Source organism: Salvelinus namaycush, chromosome 16 (genome assembly GCF_016432855.1).
Source record: "Salvelinus namaycush isolate Seneca chromosome 16, SaNama_1.0, whole genome shotgun sequence".
Classification (NCBI taxonomy): domain Eukaryota; kingdom Metazoa; phylum Chordata; class Actinopteri; order Salmoniformes; family Salmonidae; genus Salvelinus; species Salvelinus namaycush.
This window is the reverse complement of record NC_052322.1, coordinates 43410837-43436741: the sequence shown is the minus strand read 5'-3', so window position 1 is coordinate 43436741 and position 25905 is coordinate 43410837. Positions and strand designations below refer to the sequence as shown.

Sequence of the window (25905 nt, the reverse complement as noted above, 5' to 3'; positions counted from 1 at the left end):
ATTCGCTGCAGTGGAGGAACTGGTTACAACTTATCAACATGCAGATGGGGTCAAAGGGCAGGTCTGTCTGACACATTCCACTGCATATAATGTGGTATACACTGACTGAAGGAAGAGTCAGTGCTTTAGCTAATGCTGGGGTGATGGAGGAGGGGGTCAGAGAGGAGTAGCAGGGGGTTGGCTTGGGCAGGGTTGTCCTGAACACTGTAAAGGCTCCAGGCTATAACAGTGTCTCCTATTGTGTGGACCTCCCCCTTAGAAAAGGCCCTGAATGGGCCACAGGTCCTAGGCTTCTCCAAGCATTCACCATTGAAGTGGAAAGGATCCCACCGCACAATGTCTACGCTCTCAATAGATCTTTCCGTGCCATTGGTGCACTGGCACTAGCAGATGACGAGCTAATTAGAAGATATTATGTGTGAGAACCAGGCTGGTTGCAGGAGCCCGGTGCTCAGGGCCCTCAATTGCCAGACAAGCTGTTGCCTCTGCCTCAACCAAAGTCTCGCCCTGCTGGGTGTGGGAGAGAGGGGCAGCCCTGTGGAATCAGGCATCATGGGGAGAGAGGGGGCACCATGGGGAGAGAGAGAACGCCCTGGGAAGACCAGGGGACACTGTTAAAGGACAATGTATGATTGAGTGAGTGCCATAGTGTTGGCAGGAAAGCCAGGGAGGGGCACACTCATTCAAATGCAAGCAACAGTAGTCTACATAGGGTGGGGGTTAAAGTTGGGCCTGCATACTTTCACATACCTAAGCATAATACACCCTCCAACATGCAGCTCTCAGGGGGTGGGGGCGAGGCGCTGTGTGGGTCTAAACTGGGCTTGACCCGCTAACACAGCGTCAGTGAGATTGGTGGCAGGGGTCAAAGGTCAGAGCACAGCCAAAGGAGGATGCTCATTAGCTGCCTGTCAGAGGGCTGCAGTCTGCCTGCATGGTGATCCTCAGGGCTCAGTGGAAACCTATCAGCTATCAGCTGGCAATGGCATTAGCCTGGAATCCAGAACTTGTTTTGATAACATTCCACTCTGTATTACAGATGTAGGATCTTAATTTGATACAGCAGGAAAACAATCTAGCAGCAAAAAGAAATGTTAATTATTATGTGGATTCTAATTAATGGACATTTTTTAGTGGTTCATCCTTTTTTTGTAAGGGAAAATCAAGTTTGAAACATCAAATTTTAAATTGCAATCTTCAGAAGCCTTTTAAAACCTCAAATATACTACACGTTTTAAGGAAGGTTCTCCTGCAACAGGGTGATCAAAATTAAGATCCTACATCTGTAGGTTCATATCCTGTCCTATACTTGCATGGTTTAACTGTTATCTTTCTCTATTAAAAAGAAAAGAGAGCCCCTCACTACATTCAGCCTATTTGAGATCTTTAAAGCCCTTATAATCTGCTGACTCTGACCTAAATTACCATCACAATGTGTTTCTGACACCAGAGGTCAATGATTGGTGACCATCTTAGCTTGTCCTGTAGAACATAGACCCCCCGGGATGACACAGCTCCGCTCTCTTTTCCCTTCCATTCCCGTCCCTTGAGCTCCAGTGACACACCCCATCCAAAATGAGACATCTGAAATCAAAACATATGTGGAATTTAAAAAAGTATGATTTTTTTTCATCACATGGGCTACATGAAAAATGTTTAGCCATATGGGCCAAATGTCAGAGTACTATGATAAAAGTGAAGAGCATAATACCAAGGTCATTTTCACAGGGCCTACGTTAGGCCATGGCCCCGCCCCCTCGGAACACTCAGCACACCTGTTCACAGGTGATGTTATCAGTCAAACAGGAATGGTGATGTTATCAGTCAAACGGGAATGGTGATGTTATCAGTCAAGTAGGAATGGTGATGTTATCAGTCAAGTAGGAATGGTGATGTTATCAGTCAAACAGGAATGGTGATGTTATCAGTCAAATGGGAATGGTGATGTTATCAGTCAAACGGGAATGGTGATGTTATCAGTCAAGTAGGAATGGTGATGTTATCAGTCAAGTAGGAATGGTGATGTTATCAGTCAAACAGGAATGGTGATGTTATCAGTCAAGTAGGAATGGTGATGTTATCAGTCAAACAGGAATGGTGATGTTATCAGTCAAACAGGAATGGTGATGTTATCAGTCAAGTAGGAATGGTGATGTTATCAGTCAAGTAGGAATGGTGATGTTATCAGTCAAGTAGGAATGGTGATGTTATCAGTCAAGTAGGAAAGGTGATGTTATCAGTCAAGTAGGAATGGTGATGTTATCAGTCAAGTAGGAATGGTGATGTTATCAGTCAAGTAGGAATGGTGATGTTATCAGTCAAGTAGGAATGGTGATGTTATCAGTCAAGCAGGAATGGTGATGTTATCAGTCAAGTAGGAATGGTGATGTTATCAGTCAAGTAGGAATGGTGATGTTATCAGTCAAGCAGGAATGGTGATGTTATCAGTCAAGTAGGAATGGTGATGTTATCAGTCAAGTAGGAATGGTGATGTTATCAGTCAAGTAGGAATGGTGATGTTATCAGTCAAGTAGGAATGGTGATGTTATCAGTCAAACAGGAATGGTGATGTTATCAGTCAAGTAGGAATGGTGATGTTATCAGTCAAGCAGGAATGGTGATGTTATCAGTCAAGTAGGAATGGTGATGTTATCAGTCAAGTAGGAATGGTGATGTTATCAGTCAAGCAGGAATGGTGATGTTATCAGTCAAGTAGGAATGGTGATGTTATCAGTCAAGCAGGAATGGTGATGTTATCAGTCAAGCAGGAATGGTGATGTTATCAGTCAAGTAGGAATGGTGATGTTATCAGTCAAGCAGGAATGGTGATGTTATCAGTCAAGTAGGAATGGTGATGTTATCAGTCAAGCAGGAATGGTGATGTTATCAGTCAAGTAGGAATGGTGATGTTATCAGTCAAGCAGGAATGGTGATGTTATCAGTCAAGTAGGAATGGTGATGTTATCAGTCAAGTAGGAATGGTGATGTTATCAGTCAAGCAGGAATGGTGAGAAAATGGAAAACACAATGCGTCCTTCAGCTAAATGGGACAGGCCTAAAAAACCCACATCTTCAAGCCTACAGCTCTGTCACTGGCTGTTGAGTCGACTGAAATGTTATATACTGTATACAGAGAAGTTCAACTGTGGTAATGTCTCAGCTTGTGTTGAACTTTGACCAACAAACATTATGGATGGCAAGAGAGACAGCAGTCCACAAAAACTGATATGCAGATACACACACTCACTGGACTCTACCCAGACACTCACTGGACTCTACCCAGACACTCACTGGACTCTACCCAGACACTCACTGGACTCTACCCAGACACTCACTGGACTCTACCCAGACACTCACTGGACTCTACCCAGACACTCACTCTATTATACCCAGACACTCACACATACTACACTGACAATTCAACACACACATATATACACACACACACATGCATATTTGGCGCCACACACACTTTCACACTCTTCACAGACGCTGCTGCTACTCTGTATATGATCTATCCTGATTGCATGGTCACTTTTATCCCTACCTACATGTACATATTACCTCAATTACCTCAATTACCTTGTACCTCTGCACATTGACTCGGTACTGGTACTCCTTGTATATAGTCTTGTTATTGCTATTTCATTGTGTTACATTTTTTTTTTTTTTTATGTATGAAATTGTTTTCACTTTTTAACTCTGCATTGTTGATTTAAGGGCTTGTAAGTAAGTATTTCATGGTAAAGTCTACACCTGTTGTATTCGGTGCATGTGACAAATACAATTTTATTTAATTCTATTTTTTATTTATTGTATGACCTCAAGCACCCTCTCATCCCCAGATGCACAGTGACAGGGGACATCCATGCCTGGACCATGCCTGGACCATGCCTGGGCCACCAGCACAATACTCATTACATGTCACTCATAAGGAGCAGGATTAGTCTATGTAACAGCATAGACCTCTTCTTAGATTCCGTCCACCAGCAAAGCATCACTAGTCTACAGTAGACTACAGCAGAAAAAAAAAATAATTTCAGCATTCTGTGGAAAAAGCTTTAATTCCAGTGAAAAGTAATTCAATGCAATGTAGAGATAGTGTCACGTTCCTGACCTGTTTTCCTTGTTTTTGTATGTGTTTAGTTGGTCAGGGCGTGAGTTGGGGTGGGCATTCTATGTTAAGTGTTTCTATGTTGGGTTAAATGTGTTGCCTGATATGGTTCTCAATTAGAGGCAGGTGTTTGACGTTTCCTCTGATTGAGAACCATATTAAGGTAGGCTGTTCTCACTGTTTGTTGGTGGGTGATTGTTCCTGTGTCTGTGTCTACCACACGGGACTGTTTTGTTTGTTTGTTCGTTTGGGTAGTCTGTTGCTGTGTCTGTGTTTGTTACACCACACGGTACTGTCTCGTCTCGTTCATTTCGTTCATTCCTGTTCGTGCGTTCTTCGTTTTATGTAGTTCTCATGTTCAGGTCTGTTTAACGTCGTTTTGTAATTATCAAGTGTATTTTCGTGTCAGTGTTCGTCTTGTCAATTAAATTCATCATGTATTCATCACCCGCTGCGCCTTGGTCCACTCTCTCACCAAAAGACGACCGTTACAGATAGGGCCAACAAAAAGTGCTGTGGTGGGAGAAGATGGCAACAGGAAAAACATTCCTGGAATGTTCTTCCTTCCTCCTTATCATCAACCCGTCGTCCAGCGTCTCCCTCTCTGTTTCCTGTCCACAGTCTGCAGCAGTGCCGGGATAAGATTACAATAGAAAAATGTTTAAACCAAATTCATTTCTTGAAAACGAAAACATGAGTTGCAGAGGTTGAGTGAACAAAATGCCCCACATTCTATACCACTTCATGTCATTCAACCAACAACCAACTGCCTTCAAACCCAGTGTGTGTGGTGTCACTGTCACAACTCAGGGAGGATCTAACAACAAGGGAGGGAGACAGAAAACAGTTTTACTCCTCAGTTAGTAGCTAGTTGTAACAAACCACAACAGAAAGAACCTCCTCTCTGTCTTAAAATCAAGAGCTAATGTGTTTCACTTTCCTCCGTCCCCCTCCCCTGCCCCTCCCCTCTCCTTGATGTTGCAGTAAGCAGGATTAGAAGGGCCCAGCTGTGTGGGGTTATTGTTGGTGTCAGTAGGAAGTGCTGATAGCTTCTGCAACTGAACAAAAGCTGGATGAGAGAGCAGAGGGGCGCTCCAGACTCACTGGCTCCAGACAAGATTTTCTCCCACAATACTTGCTCTGCACTCCCATTGTTTCAGTCCACTGGCTCTCCCCATCCCCAACATGACCTGTGAAAGAGGATGTCACTCTCCTCACACAGAAACAACTCTCTCTAGATGCTGGAGAAGAAGATGAGTTTTGCTTAGCGAGAATAAGTAAAATGCAGGGATTTTTTTTTAAAGAGGGTTAATTGTCCAGTTAAGAAATGCTGATTTAATTGCATTTGCATAATCAATTCCATGCACTTGAGTATGATACATGCTTTGATCAAAAATGAAAGGTCCACATGCTGTATTTCCAGTGCATTATTTGAGCATTTCACATAGGCCAACTGAATTACTCATTCAAACCACATATATTTCTTTTGGGGGGGGGGGGAATACCAGATGCTAATAATTACATTCTTCTCTGTTTTCACTTTGTGTTTTCATGCCTTCTCTCGTTTGGTTCTCTGTCTCCAAATGAATTGCAAGTTTGTGGAAAACTCAGCACAATTATACAAGTTGTAAAATTTATTTGAATCTATTTACTAAGTAAAAAGAAAAACGAATAAAAATCTAATTCTGGGGGACTACAGTCAGACAGGGACTGAAACTGCAACATTGTAAGTTATTTTATATCAGTGTAAAATATACAATGTTTTACTTGAGGAATTTCCTTATGAAAAAAGAAGGGGAGTACCTAACTGAAGGAATTCAGGAACTGTCATTTTACATTCAAAACCCTCTGTCTTTTTTTTCTTTTACAAGCCTTTGGAGCTTGAGTGAGCAAGCTAGAGACAATGGCAGTTTGCAGGTGTGTGGGGCAGTAATCTCTTCACTGAGTGGTTTAACGTGATAAATGAATAACGATTTTGGGCAGACAGTTTATTCTCAGGGTTTGTGCTGTGCAGGTGAATGGGGGGATTGTGAGCCCCCTTGTTTGAGGTCTCCATGGACACCGCCCGCGCGGCGCCAGGCTGACAGCCGTCAGGGACTACATGAATGGGCGACGTCACGGAACTGGCGCCTGGCAGTCTGCGTCAGCTTGTTTGGACTATCTGAGGAAAGATTCAAAACAGAGCAATTCACATACCGCCGGGCGCACAGTGGGAACATGTGAACGAATCTGTGAAACTATTGATTGGAAGATTTAAGGCTTAATGTGTGTAAACTATGAGATTTGTACATTGAAATAAATGTATTGCATAGGATATGTGAATCCATGAGATTCGTTTACTAATGAAATGCAATTTTAAATACATTTAATGTTTTTATCTTATATTTTAAATCACAATTTGCATACCATAATGCAAAATCTATAGCTGCTAAATAACTGCCAAATTAATTGATGCCATTAAAACATTAATTTGGATAGGATTTGTTGATTGGTCAAATGCAGAATGATGTATTTAGTTTATAATAAAATGTGATATGCACTTTTTAGTTGATTAAAACATAATACTTATAAACAAATAAAAACATGTATTCGAGGGTAGGATTCTGCAGAGCTGGGATGTGCAAAATGCTTAGTTCGGCTACTCTATATTATCGAGATTATAAATGGACTGGCATTTTTTCAGTAGGCTATAGACATCCCCAATAAAAACCTATATTGATGTGACAGGTCCGGTTATTTGCCGTAAGATTGAGTTCCATTCGGTATACAATTAAAAGCCTATTAACCTAGTTATTGCAGCATTCTTCATGACTAAGCTCCACACCCACGTCTCCGGGCGGTCTCTCCACCTGCAGAGTCCACGGTCAAAGGACAGCTGGGAAATTTGTTTCCATTTGTAACACCATCATTTAGCAGATTGTAAAGATTGGTAAACACCCTGTCTCTAATGGTAGTGCAAGGATTGGAAGCCCGCCCCTCCTTTGCAGGCGGGAGTTTCTCATTGGTCCAACGCTTCAAAATGTACCCGCTTTAGTCACGCCCCGAATCCTCCTGGAGAGATAAATACGGCGTGAGTTCCCTTCAGAGCCACAAACTGTCAAAATTCACTTGACAGTAACAGTCTGAGAATTCTCACCAGGATACCAGAACTCGCATCTACTTCACCTCTTTTTCGTATATTGCTCTTCACTCTTCAAGACGTCAGAACAAGAGAACATGAAAGTTGTCGGATCTACGTGCACCCTCAAGAACACCGAGGACATGGTCCGGTGTCTCTCTGAACAGAGTATGGCCATCTCCAAGTGTAAGATCCCACTGCTGGACGAGCAGATGAGTGTATTCCTGCAGGACATGAACAGTTGCTACAGCAAACTAAAGGAGCTGGTGCCCACTCTGCCAGCCAACAAGAAAGCCAGTAAGATGGAGATTCTGCAGCATGTCATCGACTATATTTGGGACCTACAGGTCGAGCTGGACGCACCCGGCAAACAGCAGGCTGCAGATGCACCCCGGACCCCTCTGACAACCCTCAATGCAGAAATCGCCAGCATCTCTGTGGAGGTATGTGTACAGAACAATTCCATCAACGCAATTTCAGGAAAATATATTATTGCCATCCATTACATATTCAAGTGTAAAAAGGACACCACTGCATAATCCTGTGCTAAAACCAAGTTGTTATCTGTGTGTTAAAATGTACCATTACCCCTCTTCCTTTTCACAGAACGGATGCTCCGATGACAGAATTCTCTGCCGCTGATCAAGCAACATATATAACCATTAACCGAAGCAACATGAAGAACGATGTTGGCCAGCCATGGATGACATTTCGTCGCATCTTATGTCTTGCATCAAGCAGTGAAGCGACGTGAAAATCCATGATATGCGTAGATAAACATTCTGAGTTGAAACTACGAAGTGTCAGGTCAGGGGAGCTGTCCCCACGCAGCCACAGGTGTCCTGCTGTCGCCAAGAAGAGCGGCGCGCTCGGTGAAGACACGTGTGCTGGTCGAGTTGAGACCGGATGGTCATCAACAACATAGCATCCTAACCCAACGAGCTCTCTTAGATGTTGATACATGTTGGACTTTATGTGAAATAATCTTTCATTCCTTATTATCTTTTCTGTATTTTGAGCAATATATATGTAGAAAAGATTTATATTTTAAAATGTCAATTTCTCAGATTGCTGAGCTATATTTGTATTGTATATTACAATGATTCAGATGTGATCCCCAATATTGTTTTTATAACAATGTACTTCTGGTGTTTTTATTAAAACAATATATGTTAGGTGAGAATAATGCTTTCACTTTTCTTCATTCTTTGAATCTAGTTTGTTTATTCACAACACGTGTTCGCTGTAGACCTACTACCTTGGTTTGAACTGAGGGTCAGACATTCCCTTGTAAAGGTTAGATTTACAGACAGAACATCGTTTTGGCAGGCATGGAAAAGTACAATTAGTTCAATCAATGTACAGAAGCATGTCTGGATCTACTAAGTAACCAAACCATGACAACTATAGTATTTTGTTGAACAATCACTATAATAAGGTGATCACAATACTTGTAATGATATTCTATGACAAGTGACAATTCACTGCCATATTGAATAGATGGATGTTTACTTCCACTCATTCACAGAGCATGAAAACGTCAATGAGGTTAATAGTTACACTAGAATGTTATCTTAACTATTATCCAATTAATAAGAGTGCATTCAACATAGGCTAATCTAGTGATGTTTTTATAATAGACATTTACCATTGTGTACCACCATAGGCCTACTAATTTAAATATAATTTAAATATAAAACCACTTCTAATTGAAATAACACCTTTTTTCCAAGAGTATAGGTTATCTAGAACCAACAAGGGTTATTTGTCCCCATAGGATAAGCCTTTCAATAACCATTTTTGGTTCCAGGTAGAACCCCTTTAGGTTCCATGTAGAACCCTTTCCACAGAGGGTTCTACAAGGAATTCTAAGGGGTTCTACATGGAGCAGAATAACCTTTTTTTTAAGAGTACCAAGACATTCAGCACAGCCCTAAAAGAGGTTCATGAATATTCATGATATACGAAATGATTTTGGTTTATAGAATATATGAGAATTATTGATTTAGGATTTATTTTCTCATATTCACAGTTTCAAAGTTGTTATAACTTTTCCTACTATTCTCTCTCTCTCTGTCACACACACAGACTCACACACGCACAGACTCACACACACACAGCGAGTCTATTTTCTTGGCTGCGATGCCGGTCCATCTGCAGCCTGGCTCACGGATTTCTGTTTGTTAATGTTCCAATCAGCTGTGCGTTGAGGAATGTGAGGCTACTTAACCTGAACTTCGCCAGGTGTGCGGCGGCGCCGCTCAGTCTGGGCCCGCCTGCCCTTGGCACGATGCTATCACACAAACACAATCCCACACTGACTCGGCTTTAAAACATTAGCGCCGCAGCTGTGCGTACTGCACTGCAGGGGATTTAGAGCCGCTTTACATCTGGGAATGGAAATAAATACAACTGTTGAATAGAGGGCTACTATCTATCATAGCTTTTGTCCTGCACTCTCCCGACTTATGTTGACTTTTGTTAGAATTCTATTGTTGAGCCATGAACATTAAACTAATGGGTTATAACGCGCTGAGGTCATGTAAAACAGTGAAAAAGAAACCGTAGCTACACTTGTCACATCTTGTATCATAGCTATAATGGTCAGGTGAGCGACACACTATTACACGAGTTCACTTTGCTCATAAACTTGTCTAATCAAGATAGGTTATTCCTTTCAAATGTGGAAATTAATGTTAATTTTATAGTTGGCATAACTCTTTACTCTTTGTAGACTATACTATTATTACTCTGTTGGATAAGAACATCACTAAGAAATGTAGCCACTTATCAAAATAATATAAAAAGCAATGTGCCATTAAAACGTTATATATGACTATATACTATTCAATGCATCTGAAAGAGGCAACGAAGATGGTAAAAAAAGAATCCATGCAAATCTTCTGTTCAATAATAATTTTTCTCATAGCCTACTTTATCATGACTAGTAGTGTCAGTTCCATTGTGTTTCATTCTACTGCACTAAACATAGGCCTGCTGAAGCAAGCAGACACAGGGTCGTATAGCGCCCTCTTGTGGTGGTACACGAATAGTACAGACAGCCCTTTACATTATTTTCATAGCCAATCATTTGGCGATGAAGTGATAGAACGTTTATCATGATTGTAGACTCTAGACCGGACACAGTGCAACAATGTAACCCTAAGCAGTGGCATGGGGCTAGACACCTAGACACGCCCTCTGTCCACCGTTTATGCATGAGGAGGGCCACCACAATGGAATGCCCTGCTTAAATGTATCCTTGTGTATCCATGTCACAGATATACAGTACTTTAGTTTGTGTGCCTACAATAGATGGAATGAAAAAACAACTATTTTATTCTAGCCTATCAAAGTAGGATGGCTATCAAACCTTTCTGGATGAAAGAGCATCCCAGTTGGCTAACAATTTGACCAGAGTGATAGGGGTGCTGTTCTCTGTTTGGCTGTGCTGTTTGAAGTACAGATAGAACAAGGTGCCAGATGTTTCACCTGATGCATTAATCTGAAGCATACAGTTGGAATTTCCACTCTAAACAGCTTTAGTGGGGGCAGCTGCTGAGGCTATACCTAAGAGTTCAGGGAGGAGGAGGAAACCAGTCCCATGGTGGACGGAGGAGTGTGGGGCAGCGGGGAGGAGTAGGAACAGGGCATTTAGAGTACTGAAAAGGACACATAACTTCCAACATCTGATTCAGTATAAGCATGCCCGGGCCCTGGTGAGGAGAACTATCCGTCAGTCTGATTCAGTATAAACAGGCCCAGGCCCTGGTGTGGAGAACTATCTGTCAGTCTGATTCAGTATAAGCAGGCCCAGGCTCTGGTGAGGAGAACTATTCGTCAGTCTGATTCAGTATAAACAGGCCCGGGCCCTGTTGAGGAGAACTATTCGTCAGTCTGATTCAGTATAAACAGGCCCGGGCCCTGGTGAGGAGAACTATTCGTCAGTCTGATTCAGTATAAACAGGCCCGGGCCCTGGTGAGGAGAACTATCCGTCAGGCAAAGAGGTTGTGTTGGCGTCGGTTCTGTGACACCATTGGATGACACCTGTTGGAGAAGAGTGGGGGATGATCAGAAGAGAGTGGGATCATCCAGTGTTGATGAGTGGGGAGGATATGGCAGTAACAGATGAGGAGAAGGCAGAGATGATGGCCAAAGCGTTTGTCCAAGTGCACAGCTCTGTAAATTTGTCAGAGGACGGGCAGAGCGGGAGAGAGAGAATGAGAGACGTAGGCGGGAGGATGTAAATGATTCGTTGAATGCACAATTTACCATGGCAGAGATGAAATGGACAATAGGTAAGGCTGGGTTATTGGTGTTGTACAACAGAGTTTAGGAGGAGGGGAAACTACCAGGCAGCTGGAAGGAGGCAGTAGTGTCACCAATCCAGAAGCCAGGGAAGGACCCAACGAGGCCAACTAACTATCGGCCAATAGCTTTAACATAACATGTATGTAAGATTATGGAACGTATGTTTACATAGATGCTAACTTACTTCCTGGAGAGCAGGGGGCTAGTATCGCCACATCAGAGTGGGTTCAGGAAGGGGAGTGGAACTATGGACCCAGTACTCTGCTTAGAAGCAGAGGTCAGGAAGGCTCAGGTGAACAAGGAGACTGTTGTAGCTGTCTTTTTTGATGTGGAGAAGGAGCATGATATGATGTGGAAGGAGGGGTTGTTAATCAAGCTTGATATTATGGGGGTAGGAGGAAAAACGTACAACTGGATAAAGGATTTCCTGTTTGGAAGGTCTATCCAGGTGAGGGTGGGGAAGTCTCTATCAGGCAGCTACCTGGTGGATGATGGTACACCACAGGGGAGAGTGATTAGTCCTCTGTTGTTCTCAATCATGATGCATGATGTTTACTCCCCAGGTACGGCCAGATATTGGGAGGTCGTTATTTGCAGATGATGGGGCCTTATGAAAGAGGGGAAGAAATGTGCCATACAAAGTCAGGAAGGTACAGGAAGCAATTGATGAGGTAGAGCGGTGGGCATTAATGTGAGGATTCAGGTTCTCTATAGAGAAAACTCAGACTGTGTTCTTTACCAGGAGGAAGGTGGGAGATGAGGTATGCTTGAGGTAATATGGGTAATACACTTGGCGAGGGTGGGGGCCTTCAGGTTCCTTGGGGTGTAGTTTGACACTAGACTGACCTGGACAGAACACATTGAGAGAGTGTTGGTAAAGTGTAAGAAGGTGCTAAATGTGATGCGCTGTCTGACAGGGAAGGAGTGGGGGGCTGGGCGTTCCTCATTGAGGACAATGTATGTTGTATTGATCCGATCTGTAATAGACTATGGCAGTATAGAATATGGTTCGGCAGCCCGGACCTCACTGGAAAGGCTACATGTCATACAGGGGCAAGGATTCAGAATATGTAGGGGGGGTGTTTTGGACCTCCCCAGTGTCGGCACTACAGGTAGAGATGGGGGATATGTCATTGCATATTAGGAGATAGCAGATGGCAATTCATTAATGGGTCAACCTACAGGGACATGAGGTGTCTCATCCTGCAAAATAGATTTTACAGGCATGCTGGGAACATGAGCGAGGACAGCACTCGAGCTTTGGGTGGGTGGGTAATACCCAGGCAAAGGAGACGGGACTGTATGGAAGGGAGTTTAGTCCAACGGTAGATATTCCTGTGAACCCATCGTGGCTACTCTCGCCTCCAGTAGTTAACTTCAAAGTGTTGGAGAGACCTTGAAAGAAAGGGAGGGTGTTGATCCATCTGATTGGTTTAAGAGACGTCTGGATACTGTGTATCAGGATTTTGTGGCCATTTACACAGATGGTTCCAAAGATCCAAGGACAGGATGTACTGGGTCAGCATTAGTAGTGCAGGAATGTGGTGTGGCAGTCAGGAAATGTATTACAGATCATCTGGCTGTATATACGGCGGAGCTGATGACCACACTGTTGGCCTTGCAGTGGGCGGAGGAAGTCAAGCCTGACAGAGCAGTTATTTGCTCTGATTCATGTGCAGTGTTGATGAGTCTGCAGTCCTTTAGCTCACGTAGCAGACAAGACTTGATTTATGAGGTGCTACAAACCCATGGCAGGATTAGACAGATGGGTATCCAGAAAACACTTACTTGGGTCCCAGCCCATGTTGGGTTGGAGGGGAATGAGGCAGTTGATGTACTGGCTAAACAAGCACTTAGTAGTGGGGATGTTGATGTAGTTTCAATGAGCAAGGCAGAGGCAAAAAGCCTGAAATGGACAGTGATGGTTCAGAAGCGGCAGGAGCAGTGGAATAGAGATACTAATGGCAGGCATTTATTTCAAGTACAGAGGAAAGTCGGGGAGGACGGCAGGAAGAGACAAAAGTGAGGAGTCTATTTTTACAAGATTGAAGGTGGGACACTAGCTAGTTGAATAAGAGTTTAAATGTGATAGGAAAGCATCCAACAGGAAAGTATGATTATTGCCAGGAAACAGACACAGTGGAGCAGGTAGCCCTCACACAAAATAGATGTTGTGTTGGCAGCTGCAGAGAAGTACTTGGGGGTACGATATTTTACTTCAGAAGAGTTGCAGGGTGTGTTGAGTGGTCATGTTCCATCCTCTCAGGCCGTTGGTCTGGGGTAGGGTCAGATAGGGTTAAAGTAGTGGAATAAGGTGGTGGGTTTTAATGTGTGTAGGGTTAGATGGTAGGGCAATATATACATATATTTTATTCAATTTTTTTACTTTTCCCGGTTCCCGTTTCCAATTTCTGTATCACAAAGTGTAATGGAGCTATACTATAATTCAGTAGGGGGCGGTAATGCAACATATTGAATTCCCACCGCCATTAACGTAATCGAAGAAGAAGACAGGCTGCTGTGGTGTTTCTTGTGTTCATTTGGGTCAGTTGTTAAAATCTTTGATTGCAGTGTTTTGTTATTGGAGAAGGACAACAGCATGGGGGAAGCCGAGCTTGTTCCAGCTGACGGTAAACAAGCAGAGTCGGGCATCAGTACCATCGAAGACTCGGTCGTATGGAGTCAAGAAGTCGAGGTGTGCCTGTTCCATGCAATGCTAGGTCACAAACCCGTAGGTAAGAATATAACGTTGGCTAGCTAGCTAGCTAACGAGCTAGTGTGTTAATCGTGTAGGCCTGAAAATCCCCGGGCTGTAGTGGAGACCCGACGCGGAGGACGAAAGCCTGCCACGCATAACAAGTTAGCTAGCCAGCTATTCATATATAGTCAGACAATTACACATATCAATAAACTCCCACAGTTCTTGACCATTTTAGGGGTGGGTATAATTTGTGGAACGTTCCAACAGGAATTTGTTCCAAAAACTTCGTAAACAACAAGGTTGCCAACAAACAATGCATACAAAGTTGTATAGCGGCAAAGTTGTATAGCGTTCAAAATCAAAATGTTTTTATCACTTGCGCCGAATAGCGTGAAATGCTTAGCTACAAGCCCTTAACCAACAGTGCAGTTCAGTAGAGTTAAGAAAATATTTAGTTAAATAAATATAAACTAAAGTAGAAAAAAAGTAACACAATAACATAACGAGGCTATATACCGGTACTGAGTCAGTGTGGAGACTATATACAGGTGGTACCTGTACTGAGTCAGTGTGGAGACTATATACAGGTGGTACCTGTACTGAGTCAGTGTGGAGACTATATACAGGTGGTACCTGTACTGAGTCAGTGTGGAGACTATATACAGGTGGTACCTGTACTGAGTCAGTGTGGAGACTATATACAGGGGGTACTGGTACAGAGTCAGTGTGGAGACTATATACAGGGGGTACCGGTACTGAGTCAGTGTGGAGACTATATACAGGTGGTACCTGTACTGAGTCAGTGTGGAGACTATATACAGGGGGTACCGGTACTGAGTCAGTGTGGAGACTATATACAGGGGGTACTGGTACAGAGTCAGTGTGGAGACTATATACAGGGGGTACCTGTACAGAGTCAGTGTGCGGGGGTACAGGCTAGTTGAGGTAATTGTACATGTAGGTAGGGGTGAAGTGACTATGCATAGATAATAAACAGCGAGTAGCAGCAGTGTAAAAATAAATGGAGGGGTTTCGGGGGTGTCAATGTAAATAGTCCAGGTGGCCATTTGATTAATTGTTCAGCAGTCTTATGGCTAGGGGGTAGAAGCTGTTAAGGAGCTTTTTGGTCCTAGACTTGGCGCTCTGGTACTGCTTGCTGTGCGGTAGCAGAGAGAACAGTCTTGGGTGACTGGAGTCTTTGACAAAGGTTATTTGTATTTACTTTTTGTTCCTCAAACTTTTTGAAGACGTAGCTTTACATACTTATTTTCTCTGCAGGGGTAAATCGCCACTTTCACATGATCTGCATCCGGGATAAATTCAGTCAGAATATTGGGAGGCAAGTGTCATCAAAGGTGATCTGGGACCACCTGGGAACTATGTATGACATGTTAGCCTTGGTGAGTAGAGCATCTTAATCTTTCTCTGGCCGTTTGAAATAGAATGTTATAGATTCAGTCAGCCGCTATCTTTCCTCTCTAATTTAACACTGAATACTGTCACACATTCTGTCCACTGCAGCATGAGTCAGAAATATTGCCATTTCCCAACTCAGAGAAGAGCTTCAATCTTCCAGAGGAGATGATTCAAGAAGTAAAAGAAGGTAAACCCTCTCTCTTCAGAATCCACCATACTTACAAAAATGCTGAGCTACTAGAAAGTCCATATTTAGCTTGAGGACAGAAATTAGCTGCTATGCTAAATTTGGTGCAACGCATCTTTTCTCAAGTTTACTAAGACATTCGGTTTTTTTGTACATTGTCCCTGTTCAAAGAAACGTAATAAATACAAATGTATACATCTCTCTTCCACCTGACTGTACATAAAATGTATGCACACATGACTATAAGACGCTGTTAGACTGCTAAATGGCATATTATTATATTATTCCTGCCCTGAACAGGTAAACTGGTGTCTGAGGACGACATGAAAGACGAGTTGAAAGAAGAACGAGACTCCCCAGCCACGCATGAAGAAGGTTCTCTCTCTCATTCAATTACATTAGCTGTATTTCACCTCGTGTGCTCCTCCTCTTTCTATCTGATGTGAGCCTTATTTGGACTACGTCCGTACATATCTTCTCCTCTGTGGCACACAAAGCGGAATCCCTAACTCTGGTCACTTGGCTGGTTTTAAAGGTCAGAGTCCCTGTATGGCTGCTGGCCAGGATTTTGAGAGGTATGGACAGAAGAACTCGTTTTCTCTGTTCCAAAACTCCAGCTTGACCTCGGTATAGAACAGATCAGAACCAGAGGTTCTTTAGAGTGACCGCCCGCCTAGTGCACAGAAAATGTGCGTCTGTCTTTATTTCAGTTTCTCTTTTTCTCTCCTTGTTAACTTAGGTTTGAGAACATTTTCAAGCATGGCATGTCCATTTTTTAAATGTATAATTCTACACTGCTCAAAAAAATAAAGGGAACACTTAAACAACACAATGTAACTCCAAGTCAATCACACTTCTGTGAAATCAAACTGTCCACTTAGGAAGCAACACTGATTGACAATAAATTTCACATGCTGTTGTGCAAATGGAATAGACAAAAGGTTGAAATTATAGGCAATTAGCAAGACACCCCCAATAAAGGAATGGTTCTGCAGGTGGTGACCACAGACCACTTCTCAGTTCCTATGCTTCCTGGCTGATGTTTTGGTCACTTTTGAATGCTGGCGGTGCTTTCACTCTAGTGGTAGCATGAGACGGAGTCTACAACCCACACAAGTGGCTCAGGTAGTGCAGTTCATCCAGGATGGCACATCAATGCGAGCTGTGGCAAAAAGGTTTGCTGTGTCTGTCAGCGTAGTGTCCAGAGCATGGAGGCGCTACCAGGAGACAGGCCAGTACATCAGGAGACTGCAAAATGACCTCCAGCAGGCCACAAATGTGCATGTGTCAGCATATGGTCTCACAAGGGGTCTGAGGATCTCATCTCGGTACCTAATGGCAGTCAGGCTACCTCTGGCGAGCACATGGAGGGCTGTGCGGCCCCACAAAGAAATGCCACCCCACACCATGACTGACCCACCGCCAAACCAGTCATGCTGGAGGATGTTGCAGGCAGCAGAACGTTCTCCACGGCGTCTCCAGACTCTGTCACGTCTGTCACGTGCTCATGTGCTCAGTGTGAACCTGCTTTCATCTGTGAAGAGCACAGGGCGCCAGTGGCGAATTTGCCAATCTTGGTGTTCTCTGGCAAATGCCAAACGTCCTGCACGGTGTTGGGCTGTAAGCACAACCCCCACCTGTGGACGTCGGGCCCTCATACCACCCTCATGGAGTCTGTTTCTGACCGTTTGAGCAGACACATGCACATTTGTGGCCTGCTGGAGGTCATTTTGCAGGGCTCTGGCAGTGCACCTCCTTGCACAAAGGCGGAGGTAGCGGTCCTGCTGCTGGGTTGTTGCCCTCCTACGGCCTCCTCCACGTCTCCTGATGTACTGGCCTGTCTCCTGGTAGCGCCTCCATGCTCTGGACACTACGCTGACAGACACAGCAAACCTTTTTGCCACAGCTCGCATTGATGTGCCATCCTGGATGAACTGCACTACCTGAGCCACTTGTGTGGGTTGTAGACTCCGTCTCATGCTACCACTAGAGTGAAAGCACCGCCAGCATTCAAAAGTGACCAAAACATCAGCCAGGAAGCATAGGAACTGAGAAGTGGTCTGTGGTCACCACCTGCAGAACCATTCCTTTATTGGGGGTGTCTTGCTAATTGCCTATAATTTTCACCTTTTGTCTATTCCATTTGCACAACAGCATGTGAAATTTATTGTCAATCAGTGTTGCTTCCTAAGTGGACAGTTTGATTTCACAGAAGTGTGATTGACTTGGAGTTACATTGTGTTGTTTAAGTGTTCCCTTTATTTTTTTGAGCAGTGTATATTTTGATGGAGTTTTATGACTTAAAAGATATAAAGAAGATATAATGGCAAGCTTCAAATGGGCGGTGATCTTCAACCGGCTTGTTCGCTCTTCTGCCATTCCTTTCTTTATACTATTTGAATGTCATTTGTCTGTTGAACTCAGCTCTGGTCCTCTGTATCCTCCACTGTGACTCTGCTCTAAGGTACATGATATTCCCATTGGATGTACACAGCAAACACTAGCCTATCGCCGGACACTAGAATAACAACTGGTTTAATTTGACTCTATCATACCCTACAAAGTCACAGTCACTGTAGCAGCAGTCACTTACTGTTTTCTTCACTGATCTGAGAGAACAGTCACTGCCTCCACTGATCTGAGAGAACAGTCACTGCCTCCACTGATCTGAGAGAACAGTCACTGCCTCCTCCTTCACTGATCTGAGAGAGCAGTCACTGCCGCCTCCTTCACTGATCTGAGAGAGCAGTCACTGCCGCCTCCTTCACTGATCTGGAGAGAGCAGTCACTGCCGCCTCCTTCACTGATCTGGAGAGAGCAGTCACTGCCGCCTCCTTCACTGATCTGGAGAGAGCAGTCACTGCCGCCTCCTTCACTGATCTGGAGAGAGCAGTCACTGCCGCCTCCTTCACTGATCTGGAGAGAGCAGTCACTGCCGCCTCCTTCACTGATCTGGAGAGAGCAGTCACTGCCGCCTCCTTCACTGATCTGAGAGAGCAGTCACTGCCGCCTCCTTCACTGATCTGAGAGAGCAGTCACTGCCGCCTCCTTCACTGATCTGAGAGAGCAGTCACTGCCGCCTCCTTCACTGATCTGAGAGAGCAGTCACTGCCGCCTCCTTCACTGATCTGAGAGAGCAGTCACTGCCGCCTCCTTCACTGATCTGAGAGAGCAGTCACTGCCGCCTCCTTCACTGATCTGAGAGAGCAGTCACTGCCGCCTCCTTCACTGATCTGAGAGAGCAGTCACTGCCGCCTCCTTCACTGATCTGAGAGAGCAGTCACTGCCGCCTCCTTCACTGATCTGAGAGAGCAGTCACTGCCGCCTCCTTCACTGATCTGAGAGAGCAGTCACTGCCGCCTCCTTCACTGATCTGGAGAGAGCAGTCACTGCCGCCTCCTTCACTGATCTGGAGAGAGCAGTCACTGCCGCCTCCTTCACTGATCTGGAGAGCAGTCACTGCCGCCTCCTTCACTGATCTGGAGAGAGCAGTCACTGCCGCCTCCTTCACTGATCTGGAGAGAGCAGTCACTGCCGCCTCCTTCACTGATCTGGAGAGAGCAGTCACTGCCGCCTCCTTCACTGATCTGAGAGAGCAGTCACTGCCGCCTCCTTCACTGATCTGAGAGAGCAGTCACTGCCGCCTCCTTCACTGATCTGAGAGAGCAGTCACTGCCGCCTCCTTCACTGTTCTGAGAGAGGATCTAAAGCATTTGGTTTCACGGGTCAACTTTCAGAACTTGGACTGAGTGATGCAGAATCTTTTGAACCTTCAATCATTTCCAAAACCCCTCTCCCTTTACCTGACAACTCAATCTTTTATTTCTCTCCCCCTCTCTCTCAGGCAGCAACTCCTCGGTGAAGATGACAGAGAGGGTCATCAGCAAAGACAAGGAGAGAGAGAGAGACAGAGAGAAGGGTTCCACTGAGGGCGGCCCGGGGAAGGAGGCAGCAGACAAGAGGAAGAGGAATCGTGCCACTGAGAAGGTGCTCAACTCCAGCAGCAACCCCTCCAGCCCCGGTGGAGCCAAGCGGAGAAGGACGTAGGCCAAGCCACCAGTAGGCGCCCTCAAGATATCAGCCACTGCAGAGAGCAGGAGACCCCAGGGGGAGGAGGAGAGACCTGGGACTGGAGAGACTCATCTGTGAAGCCTGGAAGGGGGAGAGACCTGGGACTGTAGAGACTCATCTGTGAAGCCTGGAGGGAAACGGGAGGGAGGGGGAGAGAGTGGCGTTTGAATCAGACAATAGAGAAGCTATTTGGACAATGCAGAATTTGTGCACAGGTATCCAGGAGACGAAATGAAGAACTTTCAGCCCCACAGAAGCTGCAATTTTAGACTTATGTTATGTTCTCAGAACGTCTAGAAAGATGTAGCACACAATCTCTGAAAACAACACCACAATAGCAATGTGATGACAAAACTGAATCATATTGGTCATGATTATCAATATACTGTCACAGCAGCGGAGGTTTTTGAACCATCCCCTCCCTCCAGTCCTCAGCTCTGGATGAGAGGCCAGCAGCCATGTTTAGTAATATTGACACAATTCAATCAGACACGTATCAATGAATCGGCTCTGACATCAGAATAAGTGTAATGGTTCTAGTGCTTGTGTTATTGTGAAGTTATCCTGTTTGGCTTTGAGAAACGCAGGCCTACTAAATCACAGCAATACACTGTTACCGGCTGGATGCTTGCGCTAATTGTCTTTTTTGTTGTTGTGTGTTCTGATTTGTTACAAGTGGTTGTAAACACATGCATAGAGCGTAGCGTACCTCGTCCAGCTCTTCCAGTAACTGCCAACCAGATTGTTATTGTACCTCATCTGTATGAAATGTAGTTGCCATTTGTGCAAGATGTCGGTCATTGTCCCCTTTTTTCTACAGTCATAGTCTTATGTATTTTGTCCTTGGGGATTATTGAATGTGCATGTTTTGGTAATTGCTAAAAATATTTTTTTGTCCGTGTCAAGGACAGACTTTTCGGAATATAATAAACACGTGTAGCTATAGTCTCCATCCATTTGAGATTATTTTTTTTATTGTCTATTTATTGGACATGTAACATTTTTAAGGCCTATGTCCCATTAAATTAGTTTTGACGAAGTTTGTGACTGGTTCATTAATTCAACAAACCGTGTATTCTAATGGAGTGTGATGATTTGCAGCATTTGTTAATTAAAATCCCGTTGGGCTGAACTTCCCGGTGCCTACTCGGGAGACAATTACTAAGCAACATGTCTGTGTTTGTATTAAGCCAGTATCTCTCAGAGTGATATGTCAGTGACTATGTACTCTCTGGCGACACATGCATCTTTGATACCCAATCACCTTGCAGCAGAACTTCTAAGTAGCTTTGTCAGTCCAGTTGATGGCGCTCTAACTGCAGCGCTCCATACCAGTGTAATTAGTTGATACTAATTAAACTCTAATGACTGATAAGGATTACTTTAATAACACTGTTTTTGAGTTACTTCCCAGTATGACAAACACGGAGCTGCTGCCGACAAGTGCCTCACTGCAGGCTGTGCCTTTCCCTCCATCCTACTGCACCCAAAGGAGGGGGTGCCGAAATCAAGCGGGCAGCGTAGCCCGATTCTGCTACAGGTAAGATGCCGTACAATATGGGTATACCTGCCTTTCAGGGCTCACTGTTCAGGGGTGTATTGAGAGCTGCCATGTCTTCTCTTGTGTTTTCATTTGCATAAAGACGAGTATAACATTTGGAATGTCTAGTTGAAATGCTCAAATGTCTTCGTCCAATAAGACTAGAACATGCAAATTATGATGTCTGTTATTGTGCAATGATGTTTTATAAAATAAATACATAATTGCTTTTGATGACAGTTCCAGCCTTAAGATCATCTGAGGCCACTGACACATGAGCCTGTTTACCATCTTGCATGATTTCTTAACCTCAAAACGTCCTGATATGACCTACTGCACAGCCAAATGAGGTTTAGGAGCACTGCGCTATCCATTGAATATGAAAGACATTATCACCAACATCAGTTTTAATGCTACGTAAAATATCTCAGAGCCTGTTTGATACGTGGTAACTTCGGTATTGAAAAACACAAGCTGTTTTACTAGTAGTTTGTGAGATCTCAGTGAATAAATCTATACCTTGATTAAACATTTTGTAACATTTTATATGCTCAGTGTAGCAATAAACTGTAGCCAGTGGATTGACTAGCCAGGGGATAGACTGTAGTCAGGGGATAAACTGTAGCCAGGGGATAGACTGTAGCCAGGGGATAGACTGTAGCCAGGGGATAGACTGTAGTCAGGGGATAGACTGTAGTCAGGGGATAGACTGTAGCCAGGGGATAGACTGTAGCCAGGGGATAGACTGTAGCCAGGGGATAGACTGTAGCCAGTGGATAGACTGTAGCCAGGGGATAGACTGCAGCCAGGGGATAGACTGTAGTCAGGGGATAGACTGTAGTCAGGGGATAGACTGTAGTCAGGTAATAGACTGTAGTCAGGGAATAAACTGTAGCCAGGAGATAGACTGTAATAAATCATTTCTCTATTATAACTGAGGTGTTTCTCATTCTAACTGTTAATATACAGTATCTTTACCTTATCTCTCTGCACTAGATGGGAAGAGGCTCCTTCAAGTATGCATGGGTGCTGGACAAGCTGAAGACAGAGACGGAGCGGGGCATCACCGTAGAGACATATATCCCCGTGGACGCCCCAGGGCACAGAAACTTCATCAACAACATGATCACGGGGACCTCCCAGGTAAGTAGGGACATCTCAGGTAAGTAGGGACATCTCAGGTAAGTAGGGACGTCTCAGGTAAGTAGGGACGTCTCAGGTAAGTAGGGACGTCTCAGGTAAGTAGGGACGTCTCAGGTAAGTAGGGACGTCTCAGGTAAGTAGGGACGTCTCAGGTAAGTAGGGACGTCTCAGGTAAGGAGGATGAAACCTTCACCTAAATGTTACCATTCCTCAACGTAACCCGTCATCGAAACCTTAATTGTTAACCATTACAACAAGCAACGCAAACCATCACAGTATTCCCACTGATGAACGGTCCAAAAATGTTCCCATTCCTGCTGTGTTGTGTTGTGCAGGCGGACGGTGCCACGCTGATTGTGGCAGCTGGAGTGAGAGAGTTTGAGGCAGGCATCTCCAAGAACGGTCAGACGAGGGAGCATGCCCTCCTGGCCTACACCCTGGGGGTCCAGTAATTCATTGTAGTGGTCAACAAGATGGCCTACACCCTGGGGACCAGTAACTCATTGTAGGGGTCAACAAGATGGCCTACACTCTGGGGGTCCAGTAACTCATTGTAGGGGTCAACAAGATGGCCTACACCCTGGGGGTCCAGTAACTCATTGTAGGGGTCAACAAGATGGCCTACACTCTGGGGGTCCAGTAACTCATTGTAGGGGTCAACAAGATGGCCTACACCCTGGGGGTCCAGTAACTCATTGTAGGGGTCAACAAGATGGCCTACACCCTGGGGGTCCAGTAACTCATTGTAGGGGTCAACAAGATGGCCTACACCCTGGGGACCAGTAACTCATTGTAGGGGTCAACAAGATGGCCTACACTCTGGGGGTCCAGTAACTCATTGTAGGGGTCAATAAGATGGCCTACACTCTGGGGGTCCAGTAACTCATTTTAGGGGTCAACAAGATGGCTTACACCCTGGGGGTCCAGTAACTCATTGTAGGGGTCAACAAGATGGCCTACACCCTGGGGACCAGTAACTCATTGTAGGGGTCAACAAGATGGCCTACACTCTGGGGGTCCAGTAACTCATTGTAGGGGTCAATAAGATGGCCTACACTCTGGGGGTCCAGTAACTCATTTTAGGGGTCAACAAGATGGCCTACACCCTGGGGGTCCAGTAACTCATTGTAGGGGTCAACAAGATGGCCTACAGTGAGAAGAGCTATGATGAGATGGTGATGGTGGTCAGAGCCTACATCGTGAAGATCGGTTACAACCCCAACGCTGTGCCCTTCAATCTCCTGTTGGCATGGGGACAACATGCTGGAGCCCTCCCCCAACGTGACTATCTTCTTTTGGCCTGAATAACATCACATTGTTTAGCATTCAAAATAGATGTGTTCTTTCTCAAAGCTTTAGTGCCACGATGCCCCTGGACACTGTGTAGTTCCTCAACTCTCCACCAGAGGTCCTCATGTCCATATAACATGCATTTACCTGTTGCTCAATCAACTGACGCACAAATTCAGCACCCAGATGTCCATGTTGTTACTCTGTCCAGATGCCCTTGGTTCAAAGGCTGGAAGCTGGACAGACGGGAGCACCATGTCAACGGGGTGAGTCTGCTAGAGGCTCTGGATACCGACGGCCTACAGACAAACCCCTCACTTGCCCACGCAGGACGTCTACAAGATAAGAGGTAGGGTTACTACTCTAACACTAAACGAGTAATATTCTCACAAACAACATCAACAGCACAGAGAACTAATACCTGATGTAACATATTGCCTTATTACTTCAGAAGAGAGTGATGACTAGAAGTCTCTCTTTTGTTTCCCAGGAATTGGAATGGCACCAGTGGGGTCAAGTGGAGAGTGGTGTCCTCAGGATCCAAGAGGCTGCTGGGTTCACAGCTCAGGTCAGGGTCAAAGGTCATCCCTCTGGACATCTCAGACAGATACTGTACTAAAGTCTGGTAGAGGTTCTTCATTTACATATTCATTTTCTCTCTCTTTTCTGTCTCTCTCTCTGTGTGTGTGTGTGTGTGTGTGTGTGTGTGTGTGTGTGTGTGTGTGTGTGTGTGTGTGTGTGTGTGTGAGTCAGGTGATTATCCTGAACCACCCTGGTAAGATCAGTGCAGGCTACTCTCCGGCCACTGACTCCCACATCGCCTGTAGGTTTACTAAGCTCAAAGTGAAGATAGACCCCCGCACGGGGAAGAAGCTGGAAGTCAACCCCAATTCCATGAAGTCTGGGGACGCTGCCATTGTAGAGATGGTTCCTGGGAAGCCCACGTGGGTGGAGAGCTTCTCCAAATACCCTCCACTGGGAGAGTATTTACACCTGGTAACCCAAACTAACATCCACTGTCCACAGACATCTAGTGGTCCCCTGTAGCTCAGTTGGTTGAGCATGGCGCTTAAAACACCAGGATAGTGGGACCACTCGTATATTAAATAGGTGCACGGATGACTGTAAGTCGCGTTTGGATAAAAGCGTCTGCTAAATGGGATTTATTATGATATAGTTATCATATTTACCTCACTCTTCAAGACTTGCCTGGCTAGCTGCCCTCTGATTCCTTCACGTCCATCTGCGGCCCATGTGTGGTCAATTCATTGGCTATAATCAAATCTCAGGGACTGACGTACTTGTAAGAATCACCCTTTTGTGTGTGAAGCTGGCATGCCGTCCTCCACATCTTGCTCTAGTTCCATAAGGGTGACTGTTTTGGTTACACACAAACAGACAAGTCACTAGGCTAAAGCCCCCCCCTTGGACAGACATCTGGTTCTTCTGAAACTCTCTCTCTCTCTCTGATGATGGTTTGTAACATGGATGCACTATTTATCCATTACACAGTCCAGGGAGAGGCTTTGTTGATTTCTCTGGCCCTGATTTTGATTGAGAATATTTGTTAGAGGTTCTGTGTGCAATCAATGGAGGAAATAATTGCATGTGTTTTTGAAGCGTGAAATCCTCTGTGACACCACTAGGCCCTGGCCTCCCATGTGTGCTGGACCCAGAATGGCAGAGTGAGGGAGTATTGTTTGTGAGTGCTACCCAGGTACAGGCTGCCTTTTCCATGGTTACGTTTCAACAGGCCTGCTTAGTATCAGAGAACTCATGCAAGATGAGCAGAATACTGAAACAACATTAAATACTAAGAATGAGGAGCCAATAGAATCCTTGTGAGATGTTAAACAACATTATGAAACACTGTTTCACTGTCTGTGCCTGCATGAGAGCACCAGCTGTTCTGGAAGACTGTGTGATCGCGCTATCCGTAGCCGATGTGAGTAAGACCTTTAAACAGGTCAACATTCACAAGGCTGCAGGGCCAGACGGATTACCAGGACGTGT

At 44.8% G+C, this 25905-nt stretch overlaps 2 protein-coding genes and 1 pseudogene across 2 annotated transcripts; all 3 read left to right on the top strand.

Moving 5' to 3' along the window:
* Positions 1-7218: 7218 nt before the first annotated feature.
* LOC120060793 (DNA-binding protein inhibitor ID-1-like) lies at positions 7219-8412 on the top strand. Its single transcript, XM_039010215.1, has 2 exons — positions 7219-7675; positions 7839-8412. The coding sequence occupies exons 1-2, from the start codon at positions 7331-7333 to the stop codon at positions 7872-7874; spliced, it is 381 nt and encodes a 126-aa protein (XP_038866143.1). The 5' UTR covers positions 7219-7330; the 3' UTR covers positions 7875-8412.
* A 5641-nt stretch (positions 8413-14053) lies between these two features.
* Positions 14054-20958, top strand: LOC120061464 (MRG/MORF4L-binding protein-like). Its single transcript, XM_039011293.1, has 5 exons — positions 14054-14279; positions 15524-15645; positions 15767-15848; positions 16149-16223; positions 19693-20958. The coding sequence occupies exons 1-5, from the start codon at positions 14144-14146 to the stop codon at positions 19893-19895; spliced, it is 618 nt and encodes a 205-aa protein (XP_038867221.1). The 5' UTR covers positions 14054-14143; the 3' UTR covers positions 19896-20958.
* A 1497-nt stretch (positions 20959-22455) lies between these two features.
* On the top strand, positions 22456-25581 carry LOC120061695 (annotated as a pseudogene).
* The last annotated feature ends 324 nt before the right edge of the window (positions 25582-25905 follow it).

Bases quoted from the DNA above. Each gene is read 5' to 3' on its own strand.
- LOC120061464 (XM_039011293.1), top strand. From the start codon at position 14,144: ATGGGGGAAGCCGAGCTTGTTCCAGCTGACGGTAAACAAGCAGAGTCG. The intron at 15,646-15,766 runs GTGAGTAGAGCA...TGTCCACTGCAG, and splicing joins TGTATGACATGTTAGCCTTG to CATGAGTCAGAAATATTGCC. The intron at 16,224-19,692 runs GTTCTCTCTCTC...CCTCTCTCTCAG, and splicing joins CCCAGCCACGCATGAAGAAG to GCAGCAACTCCTCGGTGAAG.
- LOC120060793 (XM_039010215.1), top strand. From the start codon at position 7,331: ATGAAAGTTGTCGGATCTACGTGCACCCTCAAGAACACCGAGGACATG. The intron at 7,676-7,838 runs GTATGTGTACAG...TCCTTTTCACAG, and splicing joins TCGCCAGCATCTCTGTGGAG to AACGGATGCTCCGATGACAG.